The 18,650-nt window shown below is 36.2% G+C and overlaps 1 protein-coding gene across 1 annotated transcript; it reads left to right on the top strand.

Annotated features, from left to right (window-relative positions):
- Nucleotides 1-3,817: 3,817 nt before the first annotated feature.
- LOC115918124 (receptor-type tyrosine-protein phosphatase mu-like) lies at nt 3,818-17,152 on the top strand. Its single transcript, XM_030988613.1, has 8 exons — nt 3,818-3,909; nt 4,828-4,931; nt 5,562-5,772; nt 6,487-6,586; nt 7,088-7,331; nt 7,993-8,032; nt 15,699-15,807; nt 16,200-17,152. Exons 1-8 carry the CDS (start codon nt 3,837-3,839, stop codon nt 16,480-16,482), a joined length of 1,164 nt encoding a protein of 387 aa, XP_030844473.1. The 5' UTR covers nt 3,818-3,836; the 3' UTR covers nt 16,483-17,152.
- Nucleotides 17,153-18,650: the final 1,498 nt, after the last annotated feature.

Below are 18,650 nucleotides of genomic sequence, written 5' to 3' on the forward strand. Positions count from 1 at the left end.
CTTCATCCATTGCCATGGTCATAACTAGTTCGAGGAGTATATTGAAAAGTTGTGGGGAGATGGCACACCCCTGCCTGACTCCTACGGTTGTCTTGAACCACTCTGTCAGCTCTCCATTTACTCTGACCGTACTCTGGGATTGTTCATACAGTGCTTGTAACAGTCGTATCAGCTTGCTTGGATATCCAAAACATCCCATCGCCTTCCACAGGCCCTTCTGCAATACCGAATCAAAATCCTTCTGAAAGTCGATATAGCAGCAGTACAGGCTTCTGTTCTTTTCCAGGTATTTCTCAGCTATTTGGTCCGTCGTAGCCCTGCCTGGTCTGAATCCTGCCTGGGATTCATAGAGGATTTCTTCTGTTCTTTTGAGAATTCTTCTTTGTAGGATTGTTGTCAGCACTTTTCCTGCATGGGACAGTAGGCAGATACCTCTGTAGTTCCCACAGTCTAGCTTATCTTTCTTCTTATAGATCGGGGTTATTATTGCTCTTCCCCATTCCTCCGGGAATTTCTCAGACTCCCATATTTAGGACTTAATTTAGTTCTTTCTTAGACACATCTTTTTAATTAACTGTAAATCTAAGCATATCAGGAGCTCTTGTAGCGCAGTAAATTACATGCATTATTATTATCATTATTATTATTTATCTGACTAGTTTGAATACAAGGGGAAACATAATCCTAACTGGTAGTTGAACGAATATAATTTGAATAAGACCTTGCAAAATATCATTGGAAAATATGTTGTATGAAATAAACTGGCCTGGAAATTTAGTTTAGAAAAGGTATACTACAGGGGGTTAGAGAATGTTTATGAAGACAAAATGTAGATTAGCTGATAGTAAGAAATTGTAGATGAAGTACAAATTAAAGAATAAGACAATGAATAAGAATGAGGTTCATCCTTTGTTTTACAGATCCTACTGGTCCTCCAACTAATATCCAGTCGACTTCCACTAGGGTACGCAAAATTGTCTTCACTTGGGAGAAACCAGAATGTGGTTATCGGAATGGACCAATCTCTAGCTACGAAGTTATGCTCTCCAATTCCACGGGTAACCTAAAAAGGAAAGAGGGAATGAATATCTGGTCGAGTGCTAAATGAGACGGAATCCCAGAGATTGCTTGTTTATAAGTATAGATTTAAAAAAAAACTATCTGCCCTTGACATCATCCCAGATGGTGCTTCTTCAATTTATTAAATCCATATTATATTGTACTCATTTCGTTGAGGGATAATTTCATCTACAAAATTTCAAGGTAAAACCTTGACCACGTAGCTGAATTGCTTGCTGTTGCTGAATGCAAATATGTTCTAGTGTCATATTTCTTTGCAAAAACTGACCTGCTTTTTTTCTTCCTCTGGTAGATGACATTGATAGATTCGACGAATAATTTTGCCGCTTATAACACTGAATATATAAATATTTTTGTTTATTATAAGCGCCGATCAATTTATTTGTTTGCAATTATTTTTGGAAATTAGCAGATAGGTCATATTGCGGAATAATATTTTGCCATGGTAAGGCATTAAATAATATAGGATTTTCTGAATGCAGAATATCAATCAATGATGAATTCTAGTCAGTCCTGAGGTATTGCTGTAAATTGCCGTATTTGGGAGTGATGTGTGGATAAAAATAGTAGGAAAAATATTGACTAAAGTTCAAAAATTGAGCAAAGAATCACTACCGGCAAAGGCAAATAAGATGCATCACGATGATGATTCTTCTACTTTGGTCCATCAATCATACATGTAGACAAATCTGTGCAACATTTTCAAATTAATGGTTTCCATTGTTCTATTCCAGGGCCTCATTTCGAAATTTCCTTAAACAAACAATTAGTCTAACTTTGTTTCCGATATACTAGCTTAATAATCCCAAGTAAAATTTACGCATGATGTCTTGTAAAGATGTTGTATTCTAATGGATAAGTCTCTGGACTGTAGACCACAGGGTACGGCTCGGCTCGGCTTGGCGGATCGGCTATAAGCAGGGTAATAATGTCTAAAGGCCATGAGCGTCAAAAGAGCACTTTATGAGAAGCCATTATTATTAATTTTATTATTCCTGTTGTTCATTTCCAGGAAACGTGGTTTATCATGGTAATGTGTCGGGATCTGAGCACGAGATATTTGGCCTCATCCCCTATTCAAATTACAACATTAGGATCAGGGCTTGGAATTATGAACTAGCAGGGGAATATGGTCCAGCGATTTGGGCACAGACAGATGAAGCAAGTAGGTCACAAAATGCATGTCTTTTAGTTCTATTTTGATAACGATGAAGAAGACAAAACAGCGTTAAAGACGAAAATTATATCTTTTCAAATGTAGCTGTTCGTTAACAATGTTAACCGTGTATCTATAGAACCAGAAATATAACTCTGATAACAATTATGTTGTACTCAAAGTTGTGAAATTTAGACTTGATCATCTACAGGAACTAATATTATGAGAAGATGTACTGGTACAATTCCTTAATTTGTTTTGTTGTTACATTATTCATTCTTTTTTCATCCACTCCTTAAACGAAAATAAAAAGAGCATAGAGAAGTTTCCCTTTTTTATAAATGGATCCCTAATTAAGTATTCATTACCAGTCATAAAATAAGACGTAATGGAGTTATCGTGAATTCTAGATTTCTTGCACCCAAGACCCTTATTGACAGCTGTCCATAGTGGGTTATTGATTCTGAGTGTGCGTGTTGCCAAGTGCGAGTACAATAAGATAGTATTATTACTTCAAAATATTTTGCTTCTTTCGAAAACACAGTCAATGTAAAAATCATCTAAATTGTTAACATTGCTTGTTGAAATCTATCTTCCGCCACCATTGCCAGTCAATAGGTTCACTATGAGGATTTTTCTCTATTGATACTAACCGACAGAAAACGAAACATGATATTATTTTATACTACTTCCAATGTGTGATATACCATTCAGTTATTTCGACCATAATTATCCTACGACTTGTCTCCATCATGTGTACATTACAGAGCCAGCGCCACCAATCGGAGTAAATCTGCCATCTTCCGACAAGGAAAGTATCACAGTAGAATGGATGTCACCGAACCCTCCTCTAGGCAGGATAATAGGTTACTACATTCTCTACTGGGAGACGGATGATAATAGTTCCACGCCCAGAAACGTCAGCATCTCGTGTCGGGACGGGCGTTGCTCTGACATTAACTACAGGTTGTCCACAATTATTCTCCATCTCCAGCCGGAAATGAATTATTCCGTTCAGGCAAGTGTGATTCCTGAAGGCGTTTTCTAAAGGGATTCTGTATATTGAAAATGGGATATAAAAATACTTTTTCATAAATATTGTGATAACGGACCTATGGTTTAAATTAGTATCCATCCGTAAAAAGAGTTTCTGTCGACAATGTCTGCAGAGATGGCATCTTCAATCTTGCGTCTAGCTAAGATAACTAAAAGATGTAAGGTTTCACGATATGTTTGTTGTAAGACAGCTCATTATAGAGCTTAAGGGATGACATTCAATGGATGATGTGGGACCAAACCAGGAGAAGCAATCTGTAAGTTTCCTGATTTTTCTAATGAAATATATATATATATATATATGAGTATGGTGCAGAATTTCTTTTACACCTTCTTTGTATCTAAATATTCTTTCTGATGAAATGCTTTTATAATAAACAATTCATGCTAAATGGAAACAGTGTCAGGAGGTCCATAACGTTTCCGTCCATCCATTCAAGGTCAATCTCTAAATTGTCCTTAAATTGTTCTACTCTGCATTAGTACTTTTCCGCTCTTCATCTCCCTTTTATATCACAATGTTTTTCTTTCAACTATACAGGTCATGGCGGAGACCATTCATGGTGTTGGTGACTCAAGCCCGGTCCCACCCGTTGTCAGGATTACATCAGAAGGAAGTACGATATTTATCTTCTCATTTCTATAATGTTCCATGTATATAGATCATTCTGGACATATTATCACCCCCCCCCATTTCAGAAAAGGGAAATAAAGAAAGAACGTGGAAACAAAAGCTCTAACAATGACCTGTTCATAGAACACGATCGCAGAGACTTTCAAGAAATCAACTCAAGGACAATTTCAATACCGTATTGTATTAGTATTAGCTATGTAGAATTCATCTTTAGATTACGTAAGAACGCCATTGAAGTGTTCGGAAGGATATATTCAGTTGAGTATATGTTCAGGAATATTAGGCTTATTGCAAAAAAAATATCACTTTAGACAAACAGTTTTAGTTGAGTAAGAGAGGGAATAATTACACAGATGACACAGATGTAGACATAAATTTGGAGAACAGTATTGAAAATCCTTCAGCCAGATCTTAGACTTAATAAATAATGATAATATGGTTATTTATATAGCGCCGGTATCCGTCAGGTTTTGACGCTCATGGCGCTTTTCACATATTACCCTGGTCGTAACTAGGGTAAAGTAACTAGCGCGCAAGCCTATCAGGTACCCATTTACACCTGTGTGGAGAGTGGCAAATGTAGATCAATGATTTACCAAAGGACATTAGTGCTGCGGCGGGACTTGAACCCCGTACCTTGTGATCTACAGTCGGGTGACTTATCCACGAGTCCACAACACCTCTACAATTTAACCTTCAATTTAAATAAAACGAATCTGCAGTAGATGTTAAAACACTGAAATTCTCTGCACAAATACAACGCAAACCAATGCATAGAGAAAAAAAAATTGTTAACTGTATGATCATTTTGTTTTAGGTTCGAAATCTAAATGATACAATCGTACACAAATATTGACTTGTATTGCACTTGTTTGTATTGATCTTATTTCCTGCTTTACAGTTCCTAGTGAGCCCCAGGAGGTGGCGGTTTCCAGCAGATCAAAATCTTTGCTGATTACCTGGAAGGAGCCGAGGTACCCCCGTGGAAGAATCATCTCCTATACGGTAACTTCAATACTTAACTTATATATTTACTTACTTATTTCAAGGAAAGTTCTCGTAATGCTTTAAGTGTATCCGAACTGTAATCCTTTTTCTAACCTTCTTTTTGGAGTTCTCTTCTATATCAGGTAATATTTTTTTCTAAGTTGAGGTTTCCAGTATTTTCGGTTAGACTAGGTGACTAGAATTCATCCGATTGCTTGAATATGAATGATAATTATATTGATACAAATACATTTAATCCATTTTATGAAAAAGAAACGCATTTTTTAAATAAATTTATTTCTGAATCATTTCGGAATCACTGAATCATATGCTGACGTATAGGTACAGTTGTGGAGTTTGTCCAACCAAGATTTGTTAAGGTGAGTCAAATAAGCTTCACAGTGTAGGTTACCAGTTAGCTATTCAAGTCTCATTAATAAAGAATTGTTTGAACGCCCCTCCCCCCAAAAATGTATGCAGATGCATTTTACCGATCTTTTACAAATAAACGGACAAAGACTTTATCAGTTGTTCCCGGGTAAAATTGCAAATATCCACTAGGTGACCTTAATACACATCAGTGGATGATAGTATTATCCACACTTGCGTTATCTCTTTCTCTCTCTCTCTCTCTCTCTTTCTCTCTAGCTGGCTTACAAAGTAAAAGGAAAGCCATATGACAGATCATTCCAGCCAGAAGATTCATTTACAATGAAAGAGGTAGCGGGAGCCTCTTTGAGCTTTGAACTTGATGATCTGGAGCCAGCTACACTCTATGAGGTCTACGTGGTAGCGTCCACTAGCAAAGGGGAGGGAGAGTCTAGTCAGCATGTTGAAGAATTTACGAAACCTCCTGCAGGTATTGGAAGAGACTTGTAGAAAGTTGGAACCTCCCCCCCCCCCCCCCCCCCCCCCCCCCCACCCCCCCCCCCCCCCCCAAAAAAAAGATAATAATAATCATTTAAATAATTTAAATTGATGAATTAAAATAAAAGAATACATAACTAATTAAGTAAAAAAATAAATAAAACAAAATATTTTAAAACAGATTATAATATTGTGAATGGTTATTGTATTCCATCTATCTTGACAATGAAGGCGATTAGACAAACCATTCAACACTAAGTTTGTCTTTGCATGCATGTTAGCAAACGTTTTAGGGGCGTTCAACTCTAACCATAGACCTCAATGTTTATCCATTTCAAATCTCCATGACACCTCATATCGCTTTATAAAAAAACACTGCTTACACTATTCATTATAAATCAAGATGACGGGGTTCAAATTACAGCAGGGATACTAAGCCCAGGTCCCACGTGGTAAATATGAGGACTTTAGTGCAACCGTCTTCTACTTTTCTTTTCGAATAAGAAACAAGAGAATACCATCACCATCCAGCTTTTATTTCTACCAGACTACAGGTTTATAACCGACGTGTACAGCAGTGGAAAACTGATACTTAGAATTAATTACTAGTCTCTGAAGATATTTCTAATTTCAATATTGGATAAAGGTAATTGCTCAATGAGGTTTAAGTTTGATGTTGACATCTCTTTATTGTAATGTGCCATAGCTGACGAGCTTCCAAAGCCCAACCCACCAGTGATAGTGTCTTCCCCTGACGGTTCGCCTACCATTCAGTTTAGCGATGTGCTTGAATCTCCATATATAACGTAAGTATTCTTGCAAGCAGTGTCTCGCGTTCGCCAGCTACATATTCCAAACGATGTTTGTCGACCTTAAATAATTTATATAAATCTTTGTATCTTGTTTATGTATGTATATATATATATATATATATATATATATATATATAGACCAGCGCTTATAAACAGTAATATAAATCGACATTCCTGCTATATTTTTATCATAGACTACCTCTCATAACTTTTTTAATGTACAAGCTTTTGTTATATTAATTCTTGAATGCATTAATTTATTAATTGTGAAGGCTACTTTACCTCAAGAAGTAATATGATTTTTTAAAGAAAGTCTGCTAGTCATGTAATGATGTATACAAGCTGTGGCATCAACATTATTTTTACAAGGGCTGACAAGGGCCTACATAAATTTAGGTTTTCCTCGTCCTTGCTTTAGAATAAAATGATGATTATTAAAATAAAGGATAGTGTCTAGAGGGTATAATCATGACAAATATCTCTTTAAACTCTCAGGCACATACTTGTTGCTGTTGAAGAGAGACGTCCGTTAGCAAGGCGCCGACGTCAACAGACAGCGTATGGATCCTTTGCCGAGAATCCCTCCTCATACATAACAGCTAGCATCAGCAAAGACGATCTTCCGATAGAGCTCACTATAGGGGATAACGAGACTTATGGCATTTACCACAACGCACCCCTCAAAGACGAGGCGATATATGATATTCGAACAGGTGTTGAGAGCAACGTTGGAGGAATGGTAAGATATTAACGGTGGATATATATATATATATATGCCCCAAGGGACTGTTGGCCTACACGATGTAAGAGCCTTCGGTTTCGTAGCAGAATTATATTGTGGAAGTAATATTTAGGTGCAAACATCGGTGATAAGGGACAATAATGAGTGGCTCTAAAATAAGTGTTTTCGTCGGGTGAATCCGAAATTGTTATCAATGTCTAATATAGCTCCTTCTAGATACAGGCCCTATCAGAACGTGTGGTATTATTTAGAGGACAGTTTCTGTGGGGAAAAAACACAGTAACACATTATGGATCAAATAATTCAAGTGTTATGGGTTAGCCTTTTAGAGAATTTCAGTATTTTGTAATGATTCGTGCTACACAACTTGATGGACCATTACAAATAGGCCTATACCATTTTTTTAAAACTTAATCGCCGTTATGAACTCCGATGAAAGTGGTCTAACTACTTGAGTACTTGGTACCTGTTAGTACTCAGAGTCAAGTGGAAGTGCAGAATATTGGCCATATATCGCAGAAGCATTAACACATGCCATGTGCTTCCCTGGTATAGAAAAGGTTCTACTAAACTTCATTAAAACTGCCACTGGATAAATACATCAACATTTCATTTCAGTAATTTGTTTCTTCATATTCCTTGTTTACCTTTTATTTAGAAATCCACTCTGTTCGGAGATCCGTCTGAAGTACAAACAGGTAGGTTGGCCTTTTTTTATGAGAGTCTTGCACTTGAAATCGCTTTTGCTTTTGAATGGAAATTGTCCCGATTGGCCCACGTTAAAAGAGATATGGCACATTCCCATTGCTTGTACTTGTAACTTCTTTTTAGATCAAACGAACCTCTTCAATATGTTCAATATCAATGCGGCTTAACTTACTACGAATATGTAAGCAAACATTGTTAATTAGTACCAAAACAAACGGTTCTCTACGATCGGGAAATCAAAGTGGTAAATGCAGTCAAAATTCATTGAGCACATTTCTCGAAGTTAATGACTTTTGCCCAAGATTCGTGATTTGCATCAATTTTGGATGCAAGGTCTGACTAAGTTATGAATATCAATACTTCTATACCTATACTAGGTTTGAAATGCGAAAGTTTCTTTTTTGCTCATCGCGTATAGTTCCTTCAGACCCCCAAAATTCGCGCCCCAATATAAGATAAAGTTTTTATTCCGTATTCTCTCGAGGGTTCTAGATTTTTTTTAAATGCAAATACCTTTGCTTGCTCCCTATTTTATAATGATTATGAGCCCGTTGTTAAATAAATGACAAATGGTAAATGCAAAACCGTATGAAGTGATTTGTAATGGTTTAAGATTTGAAAGAAATCTTATATTTTCCGAGTTTTTAAAAACCATATTCCCTTGATACGCCACGGAATACTAGATTTTGTAATGTATGATATGAAAGCAAGTCCACCTAATAAAACACATATCAAATCATGAGTTTGTCCCGAGGTACGTTTACCCTATGTGGTGTTCTTTAGGCCCGGGAAAACCAATGGCCTACTACTCTTGTTGGAATGGTCATTATAGCGGGGAGCCTACATGAGCCTTACGATGAGATTCTAAATTATAAGACAAATCTTTCACTTTCCGTAATGATGACATCATTTTTTTTTTTTTTTTTTTTTTTGTGGGGGGGGGGGGTTTAAGTACACTTGTTTGCGAATTACCTCTTACAAGTACTAATATTTGCTAGATTTGTTTATCATTCAACACTCTGCCCTCTGATTCAGTGTCGTACACCTCTACTGCAATCGTACACAATTATTAACTTGTATTGCACTTGTTTGTATTGATCTTATTTCCTGCTTTACAGTTCCTAGTGAGCCCCAGGAGGTGGCGGTTTCCAGCAGATCAAAATCTTTGCTGATTACCTGGAAGGAGCCGAGGTTCCCCCGCGGAAGAATCATCTCCTATACGGTAACCTCTATACTGAAATTTCAAGGAAAGTTCCCGTAATGCTTAATGTATCCGAACTGTAATCCTTTTTCTAACCTTCTCTTTGGAGTTCTCTTCTATATCAGGTCAGGCGCGTACGCAGGATTTTTTCAAGGGGGGGGGGGGGTTTAACATTTATAAATCGGGCCGAAAATTTCGCAACGGCTCAGCCAGCCGCTGAATAAGCGGGGAGGGGGGGGGGGGGGTAAGAGGACTTTTTTTTTTTTGGTCTCGAAATTTGAACATTTGACATTTGACTCCGTTTGGGGGGGGGGGGGTAAGTCACCTTTATAGGTCAGCCATGGGATTTTTTTTTTTTTTTTTTTATAATTATTATTTTTTTTAATCCAAAAGGGGGGGGGGGGGTTTACGCACAAAAAATACCAAAGGGGGGGGGGGGTTTAACCCCCCAAACCCCCCCTGTGTACGCGCCTGTATCATGTAATATTTTACAGGACATTTTTTTTTTGGTCTCGAAATTTGAAAATTTGACATTTGACTCCGTTTGGGGGGGGGGGGTAAGTCACCTTTATAGGTCAGCCATGGGATTTTTTTTAATTTTTTTTTTATAATTATTATTTTTTTTAATCCAAAAGGGGAGGGGGGTTTACGCCCAAAAATACCAAAGGGGGGGTTTCACCCCCCCCCCCTGTGTACGCGCCTGTATCAGGTAATATTTTTTCTAAGTTGAGGTTTCCAGTATTTTCGGTTAGACTAGGTGACTAGGATTCATCCGATTGCTTGAATTGGAATGATAATTATATTGATATACAAATATACTTTATCCATTTAAAAAGAAAACATATTTTAAAAATAAATATATCAACGAGCAGGAGAAAACTCATGACCCAAATGAATCATTTCTGAATCACTGAATCATATGCTGAAGTATAGGTACAGTTGTGGAGTTTGTCCAACCAAGATTTGTTTAGATGAGTCAAATAAGCTTCACAGTGTAGGTTACCAGTTGGCTATTGAAGTCTCATTAATAAAGATTCGTTTGAACGCCCCTCCCCCAAAAAATGTATGCAGATGCATTTTACCGATCTTTAACAAATGAACGAACAAAGACTTTATCAGTTGTTTCCGGGTCAAATTGCAAATATCCACAAGGTGACCTTAATACACATCAGTTGATGATAGTATTATCCACACTTGCGTTATCTCTTTCTCTCTCTCTCTCTCTCTCTTTCTCTCTAGCTGGCTTACAAAGTAAAAGGAAAGCCATACGACAGATCATTCCAGCCAGGAGATTCATTTACAATGAAAGAGTTAGCGGGAGCCTCTTCGAGCTTTGTACTTGATGATCTGGAGCCAGCTACACTCTATGAGATATACGTGGTAGCGTCCACTAGCATAGGGGAGGGAGAGTCTAGTCAGCATGTTGAAGAATTTACGGAACCTCCTGCAGGTATTGGAAGAGACTTATAGAAAGTTGGAATCCCCCCCCCCCCCAAAAAAAAAAAAAAAAAAATAATAAAATAAATAAATAAATAAATAAATAATAATAATAAGAAGAAATAAATAAATAAATGATAATAATAATCATATAAATAAATTAGTAAATGAATACAAATAAAAGAATACATAACAAATTAAGTAAATAAATAAATAAAACAAAAATATTTTAAAATGGATCATAATATTGTAAATGTTTTTTTTGTTCCATCTATCTTGACAATGAAGTTGAAGGCGATTAGACAAACTCATCAACACTAAGCTTGTCTTTCCATGTATATTAGCATTAGTTTTACGGGCGTTTAACTCTAACCATAGACCCCAATGTTTAATCTTTTCAAGTCTCTGTGACACTTGTTATCACTTTCTATTCACAAATTGGGATGGCGGGGTTCGATTTACAGCAGGGGCAATTCGTAGGTAGAAGGACTTTACTGCAACCATATTCTGCTTTTCTTTTCGAATAAGAAAAACAAAATAGCACAACTATCCAGCTTGGTTTCTACCAGACTACAAGTCCTAACCGACGTGTACGGCTCTGGACAAGAGATCCCAGAGATACTTAGAATTTTCTTACGAGTCTCGTAGGTCTATTTAACGTGTGCAACTGTAAACAGAGGATTGTTCTAATTTCGATATTGGATAAAGGGCATTGCTCAATGAGGTTTAAGTTTGATGTCAATATCTTTTGTTTGTATTGTGCCATAGCTGAAGAGCTTCCGATGCCCAATCCACCAGTGATAGTATCTTCCCCTGACGGTTCGCCTACCATTCAGTTTAGCGATGTGCTCGAATCTCCATATATAACGTTAGTATTCTTGCAAGCCATGTCTGACGTGCTCCAGCGACATATTCCGAGCAATGATTGGCTTATGTAAAAAGATATCAATCTTTGAAGTATGTGAATAAATAGGCCAGTGCTTAAAAAAACAGTAGTAATAGTCGTTATATAGACTATTACGTTATTTGTTGTTATAATTGAATTTATTATTACTACTAAAAACCATCATCGTCATTTTCATTTTATTATTATATCAATGTCTGTCTTTCTAACGCACTGCTCTTCATCTGCGCAATGCTTTTGTTAAAGGGAGAAACCGGGAATGCATTTAGTGAGCCAACGGGTTTCAATACTGTCTTTGTCGCAGACAAGATGGATGGCCACGTCAGTGTGAATCTACATTCCTGCTATATTTTCATCATGGACTACCTCTCATAACATTTTTAACGTACAAGCTCTTGGTATATTAATTCTTAAATGCATTCTTTCATTCATTGTGAAGGCTACTTTACTTCAAGAAGTAATATATTTTTTTAAAATAAAAGTCTGCTAGTCATTCTGATGTCATGTGATGATGTATACAAGCTGTAGCATCAACATTATTCGCACAAGGTCTTAAATAAATTTAGGTTTTCCTCGTCCTTGCTTTAGAATAAAATGATAATTATTAAAATAAAGGATAGTGTCTAGAGGGTATAATCATGACAAATATATCTTTAAACTCTCAGGCACATACTTGTTGCTGTTGAAGAGAGACGTCCGTTAGCAAGGCGCCGACGTCAACAGGCAGCGTATGGATCCTTTGCCGAGAATCCCTCCGCATACATAACAGCTAGCATCAGCAAAGACGATCTTCCGATAGAGCTCACTATAGGGGATAACGAGACTTATGGATATTACCACAATGCACCCCTCAAAGACAAGGCGATATATGATGTACGAACAGGTGTTGAGAGCAACGTTGGAGGAATGGTAAGATATTAACGGTGGATATATATATATATGTCCCAAGGGACTGTTGGCCTACACGATGTAAGAGCCTTCGGTTTCGTAGCAGAATTATATTGTGGAAGTAATATTTAGGTGCAAACATCGGTGATAAGGGACAATAATGAGTGGCTTAAGAATAAGTGTTTTCGTCGGGTGAATCCGAAATTGTTATCAATGTCTAATATAGCTCCTTCTAGATACAGGCCCTATCAGAAATAGGCAACGTGTGGTATTATTTAGAGGACAGTTTCCGTGGGGAAAAAACACAATAACACATTATGGATCAAATAATTCAAGTGTTATGGGTTAGCCTTTTAGAGAATTTCAGTATTTTGTAATGATTCGTGCTACACAACTTGATGGACCATTACAAATAGGCCTATACCATTTTTTAAAACTTAATCGCCGTTATGAACTCCGATGAAAGTGGTCTAACTACTTGAGTACTTGGTACCTGTTAGTACTCAGAGTCAAGTGGAAGTGCAGAATATTGGCCATATATCGCAGAAGCATTAACACATGCCATGCGCTTCCATGGTATAGAAAAGGTTCTACTAAACTTCATTAAAACTGCCACTGGATAAATACATCAACATTTCATTTCAGTAATTTTTTTTCTTCATATTCCTTGTTTACCTTTTATTTAGAAATCCACTCTGTTCGGAGATTCGTCTAAAGTACAAACAGGTAGGATGGCCTATTTTATGAGAGTCTTGCACTTGAAATCGCTTGTGCTTTTGAATGGAAATTGTCCCGATTGTCCCACGTTTAAAGAGATATGACACATTCCCATTGCTTGTACTTGTAACTTCTTTTTAGATCAAACGAACCTCTTCAATATGTTCAATATCAATGCGGCTTAACTTACTACGAATATGTAAGCAAACATTGTTAATTAGTACCAAAACAAATGGTTCTCTACGATCCGGAAATCAAAGTGGTAAATGCAGTCAAAATTCACTGAGCACATTTCTCGAAGTTAATGACTTTTGCCCAAGATTCGTGATTTGCATCAATTTTGGATGCAAGGTCTGACTAAGTTATGAATATCAATACTTCTATACCTATACTAGGTTTGAAATGCGAAAGTTTCTTTTTTGCTCATCGCGTATAGTTCCTTCAGACCCCCAAAATTCGCGCCCCAATATAAGATAACATTTTTATTCAGTATTCTCTCAAGGGTTCTAGATTTTTTTTTAATGCAAATGCCTTTGCTTGCTCCCTATTTTATTATGATTATCAGCCCGTTGTTACATAAATGACAAATGGTAAATGCAAAACCGTATGAAGTGATTTGTAATGGTTTAAGATTTGAAAGAAATCTTATATTTTCCGAGTTTTTAAAAACCATATTCCCTTGATACGCCACGGAATACTAGATTTTGTAATGTATGATATGAAAGCAAGTCCACCTAATAAAACACTTATCAAATCATGAGTTTGTCCCGAGGTACGTTTACCCTATGTGGTGTTCTTTAGGCCCGGGAAAACCAATGGCCTACTACTCTTGTTGGAATGGTCATTATAGCGGAGAGCCTACATGAGCCTTACGATGAGATTCTAAATTATAAGACAAATCTTTCACTTTCCGTAATGATGACATCATTTTTTGTTTGTTGTTGTTGTTGTTGTTGTTGTTTTTTTGGTTTTTTTTTTGGGGGGGGGGTTTAAGTACACTTGTTTGCGAATTACCTCTTACAAGTACTAATATTTGCTAGATTTTTTTATCATTCAACACTCTGCCCTCTGATTCAGTGTTGTACACCTCTACTGCCCACTCATTGCACTTTGTATGTGGGGGGGGGGGGGGAACCCTCTCATTCATTGTAAACCAAACAGTTGTCCATGTCTCCCCTCTCATCACTGATCTTCACTGGCTCCGCGTTAATAATCCTATCATAATATAACACCTTAACCCTCACTTACAAGTGTCTCAATAATCAGGCCGCATCATACCGAGGTGATCTACTCCATTCGCACACATCCATGTACAATACACATCAGCCAGTAGTACAACACTTACCGTCCCTCGAACCAGTAAACAGATAGATGATAGGTTTTTCCCGTTATTGCCCCCAAAACCTTGAACTTAACACTTGTACTAAAAAATTGCTCATCTCTCACAGCTTTCAAGAGGTGTCCGAAAACACATCTCTTCTCATTCGTTTTAATATTTCTCTCTGTTTGTAATTTATGTAAGCTTCGTACGGTAATGTTTTCTCTTTTTGTTTGTAAGTCAGTATTTATTTTTATGCGCTTTGTATCTAATGATAAGGTGCTTTATGAATGTAATATTGTATTATGTTATTATATACATGAGAATGAAGATGTCGCAATGCTGGATTCTAGACCACATTCTTAATGACCTTTGTTTAGGTGTTCATCAGTCAGAACGCGACTCATTACTGCCATGGTTTTGGCAACATGGTGTCACTGTAAGATTTTGATCATGAACGGCAGATATATTTGCCATGTACATTGAGTGCTACCATTGCTGAACATCGAAATTGTAATTCCTATTTGAGGTATGCTCACAATAATGGACACATGTATTGAATTATTGAAATCGTTGCATCTTTTGAATCTAAAAACAAAGGTTTTGGTTTCGGAAACCTTGGATGTCCGCATAAGTAGAATTATATCAACATTTACATGTATACATAGAGCATAATTTTGTATAAGATTTTGGTTTTAGTGCTCCTTGATAATTGATAGTTTTACTAAATTGTTATGACTATTATATTACTATTATTATTATCATTATCATTATTTTTATCATTTTATTTTTATAATTTGTTCGTCTTGACCTCACTTTTCCATTCATTGAACAATAATCGTACACCCACACACGCGCACACCCACACAAATGTCCATACGTGAATCGTGAATGTCTAGCTGTGATAGTAAGCTAACTACTGGGACTGGTCTTTTCGCATGCCATTACAATCAATTATGATCATAATTATGCTGCTAGTACATGTGTATCTGATTTACTTATCATTTATATATATCAACTCTGATACTACCTCGGTATTTCTAATCTAGTATCTGATTTATTAAGTATTTATCTATTAACTCTGATGCTATCTTCGTGACTTTTAACTCCTGTCATTTCTTTTCACTACCATCCTTGTTCCCACACCATCCTCTTCACCTACTGTCTCTTCTCTATCAACATCAAATTCAGCTGGAGTTCCTTCAGGTTCCATAGCAACTGTCGTAGGAAGCGCTGTTGGTGCTATTCTTGTGATTGTTATCGTTATAATTCTCATCATCATCTTTTACAAGCGAAGAAGGTTAGAGAAATACCTTATTCTTAACCTGCCCCTCGCATCAGTCCATCCGCATCGTACTGCTCCATACAAGATGCTAAAACCGTATGGTCATGAAACAACAAGATGAATTATGATTGTATTTTTGAGTGGATCTGTATAGTAATTTAATTTCTTTAAAAAAAAAGAAGATTTTCAATGTAAATATTATAAAGCATAACGCTTTCTTAATACCATGGCATCCAGTTGAAGGACGTACGTAAATAATAAGTCTTTTAAAGGTACCATACCGATTCCCACATGCCAATTGTCATGTTTACATGTTTATGTATACCTATTTATTGGGACATAATTATTGTTTTGATTATGTATTTCCTTAATGCGATTTATATCTTTGTTTTCATATTAACTTACAGCGATAAATCAGCCACTACTAAGTCTAAAGGAAAAGAGTCCGATTCGTCTCCGCAGTATCAGAACCCTGTATTTGATCCGTCAAAGACAGACGTTCATACCTATCAAGACCTGCACACTGACAGCCACACCTACCAAGGTGTTAATACCGATGCGCAGAGCTACCATAATCTTGCTGACCCTCATACCTACCAAGATCTCACGAAACCTGATCAAGAAGCTATATACGAAGATGTAACTGACGCCATGAACAGAGACTATGTCAACGTGCTGAAGAAGAATTGATACACGAGATGAATAAAGTCCATCAAAATGAAATGAAAAAAAGTTTTATAATTTTAAGGAGAAATATATTACAAATATATGTGTATGTCTCTATAATTTCGTGAAGATGAAACCATGCTTTATCACTTATCGTGAAATATCAAATTTAATCTTAATAACTGAAAGAAAAACTGTGCTGATGGACTGTGGCGTCTCCTCTTAAGTATCCAAATGGAATACCATGACGAAAAGCTGTCAAAAAGTATCATGGCTTCGTTTTCATTCACCATCTCTACTCGCCTTACTCCCAAATCTGTTAATATCGGGGATCAGTTGGAATACAACCTTTTAAAATAATAATGATTCGCACAGGTCTGACGAATTTGGGTAAAAATAGTTGCACACCTTGGGTACCACCCTACATGAAAGTAAAGGTATGAGATTAGTTTCTTTAAAGCCTATCTACACTAGTTTGGCCAGGAGGGATTAGACCTCCCTGTATGGTCACTGACAGGTGATTATCTCATTTAAAATATGAAAAAGGGTACCGTGGGGCACCAATGGTCACCACTTAGGCATTCTATTGATTACTTGTGTTAATGCCTGTCGTTGCTGGTGGAAAGCATTATTACAGCATCGATGAACAATAATGAATAAATTATCAATTATTATTATTATAGTTGTTATTATCAACATTAATATTATTATCATTATTATAATTATCATAAACACTATTATTATTGTTATCGTTATCATTATTACTATGAATTTTATTATTACTACTTCCACTTCTACTACTTCTACGAAGCAGTGGAATTCAAGTTGATTAATAGTTCAAAGATAATGTGTTAGGATGTTAACGATGGAATATGAAATATAAGATGTGAATACAGATATAGACTAGGCCTATGCACAATAAAGTACACGTGAAATGTGCTAAGCATTATTTCTACATTTGTGGATATTATAAATAAATTATCAGTTATTATTAATATAATTACTACTACTACTACTACTACTACTACTACTACTACTTCTACTACTACTACTACTACTATTACTACTTCTACTTTCTACTACTACTACTACTACTACTACTACTACTACTACTACTACTACTTCTACTACTACTACTACTACTACTATTACTACTTCTACTTTATACTACTACTACTACTACTACTACTACTACTACGACTGCTACCTCCACGTCTACTAAACAGTGGAATTTAAGTTGATGAATAGGTCAACGATAATGTGTTGGGATGTGAACGATGAAATATGAAAATAAAAGTTGTAAATATAGACCAAGACTATGCACCATGAAAATAACGTGAAAGCATTATGTTATATGAGGGTGGATGTTTAGCGAATCATTCTATAGTAGAATTAGAAGTTAATTAACAGAGTAAGATAATGCAATCCAATTCAACATGCATATATTACTATATGAGCAGGGGATATTAAGGCACATATTAAATATGAATACTGATAAATGAAAGTATAGAACGCACAATATGTAAACATCAAAGAAGTAAAAACAATAAAGAATACAAAAGCAAATCAAGTTATTTTGTTTCAGCTCGTCATTTGGCACTTTGAACGGTTCTCAACAAAATTAATCCGTCTGATTATTAAAGCAGTTTGGAATTTGGCAGACTGTTAGCACAGCCAGTCAGATACAAGCCAGATTACTTTGCGGTAACAATTATTACATTTAAAAATGCATTCATCAGGAGAAGATGATTACAAAAAAAATCACCTAAATTACCCCATTATGCAAAAAAAAAAGATTTATCATGCTTTTGGGTGGATCCCAACCATCGTTCTCATTGTAACTATTTAATAATTACTCGATTAATTAATTATTAAGACTTATGAAAACATATTTAATACCATTTTATTTAAAACGGTGAAATAATTTTTGATATGAAATAACTAGACACGAAATCCAGCAAATCATAATTAAGGTTTTGTGGATTATTTCCAAACATATGAAGATGAAATTCCAGGTGCATGGTGTAGAACAATTTCACGACGATGCCCCAGACGATATCTAAAATGTTTTATCCGAACACCTACCCACCGGACATCAATTCAATTCAATTCAATTCAATTCATTTATTTATCCCTTGTCAACTGTTCGTTTTTACAATGATGGTACGTTTTAACATATTCACATATTGATA

Source organism: Strongylocentrotus purpuratus, unplaced genomic scaffold (assembly GCF_000002235.5).
Source record: "Strongylocentrotus purpuratus isolate Spur 01 unplaced genomic scaffold, Spur_5.0 spur5_contig_840, whole genome shotgun sequence".
In the NCBI taxonomy this organism is placed as follows: Eukaryota; Metazoa; Echinodermata; class Echinoidea; order Camarodonta; family Strongylocentrotidae; genus Strongylocentrotus; species Strongylocentrotus purpuratus.

Coding starts and splice junctions, on each gene's coding strand:
- LOC115918124 (XM_030988613.1), top strand. CDS start 3,837: ATGGCGGAGACCATTCATGGTGTTGGTGACTCAAGCCCGGTCCCACCC. Junction 3,910..4,827: donor CAGGATTACATCAGAAGGAA/GTACGATATTTA, acceptor CCTGCTTTACAG/TTCCTAGTGAGCCCCAGGAG. Junction 8,033..15,698: donor TCCGTCTGAAGTACAAACAG/GTAGGTTGGCCT, acceptor CATCAAATTCAG/CTGGAGTTCCTTCAGGTTCC.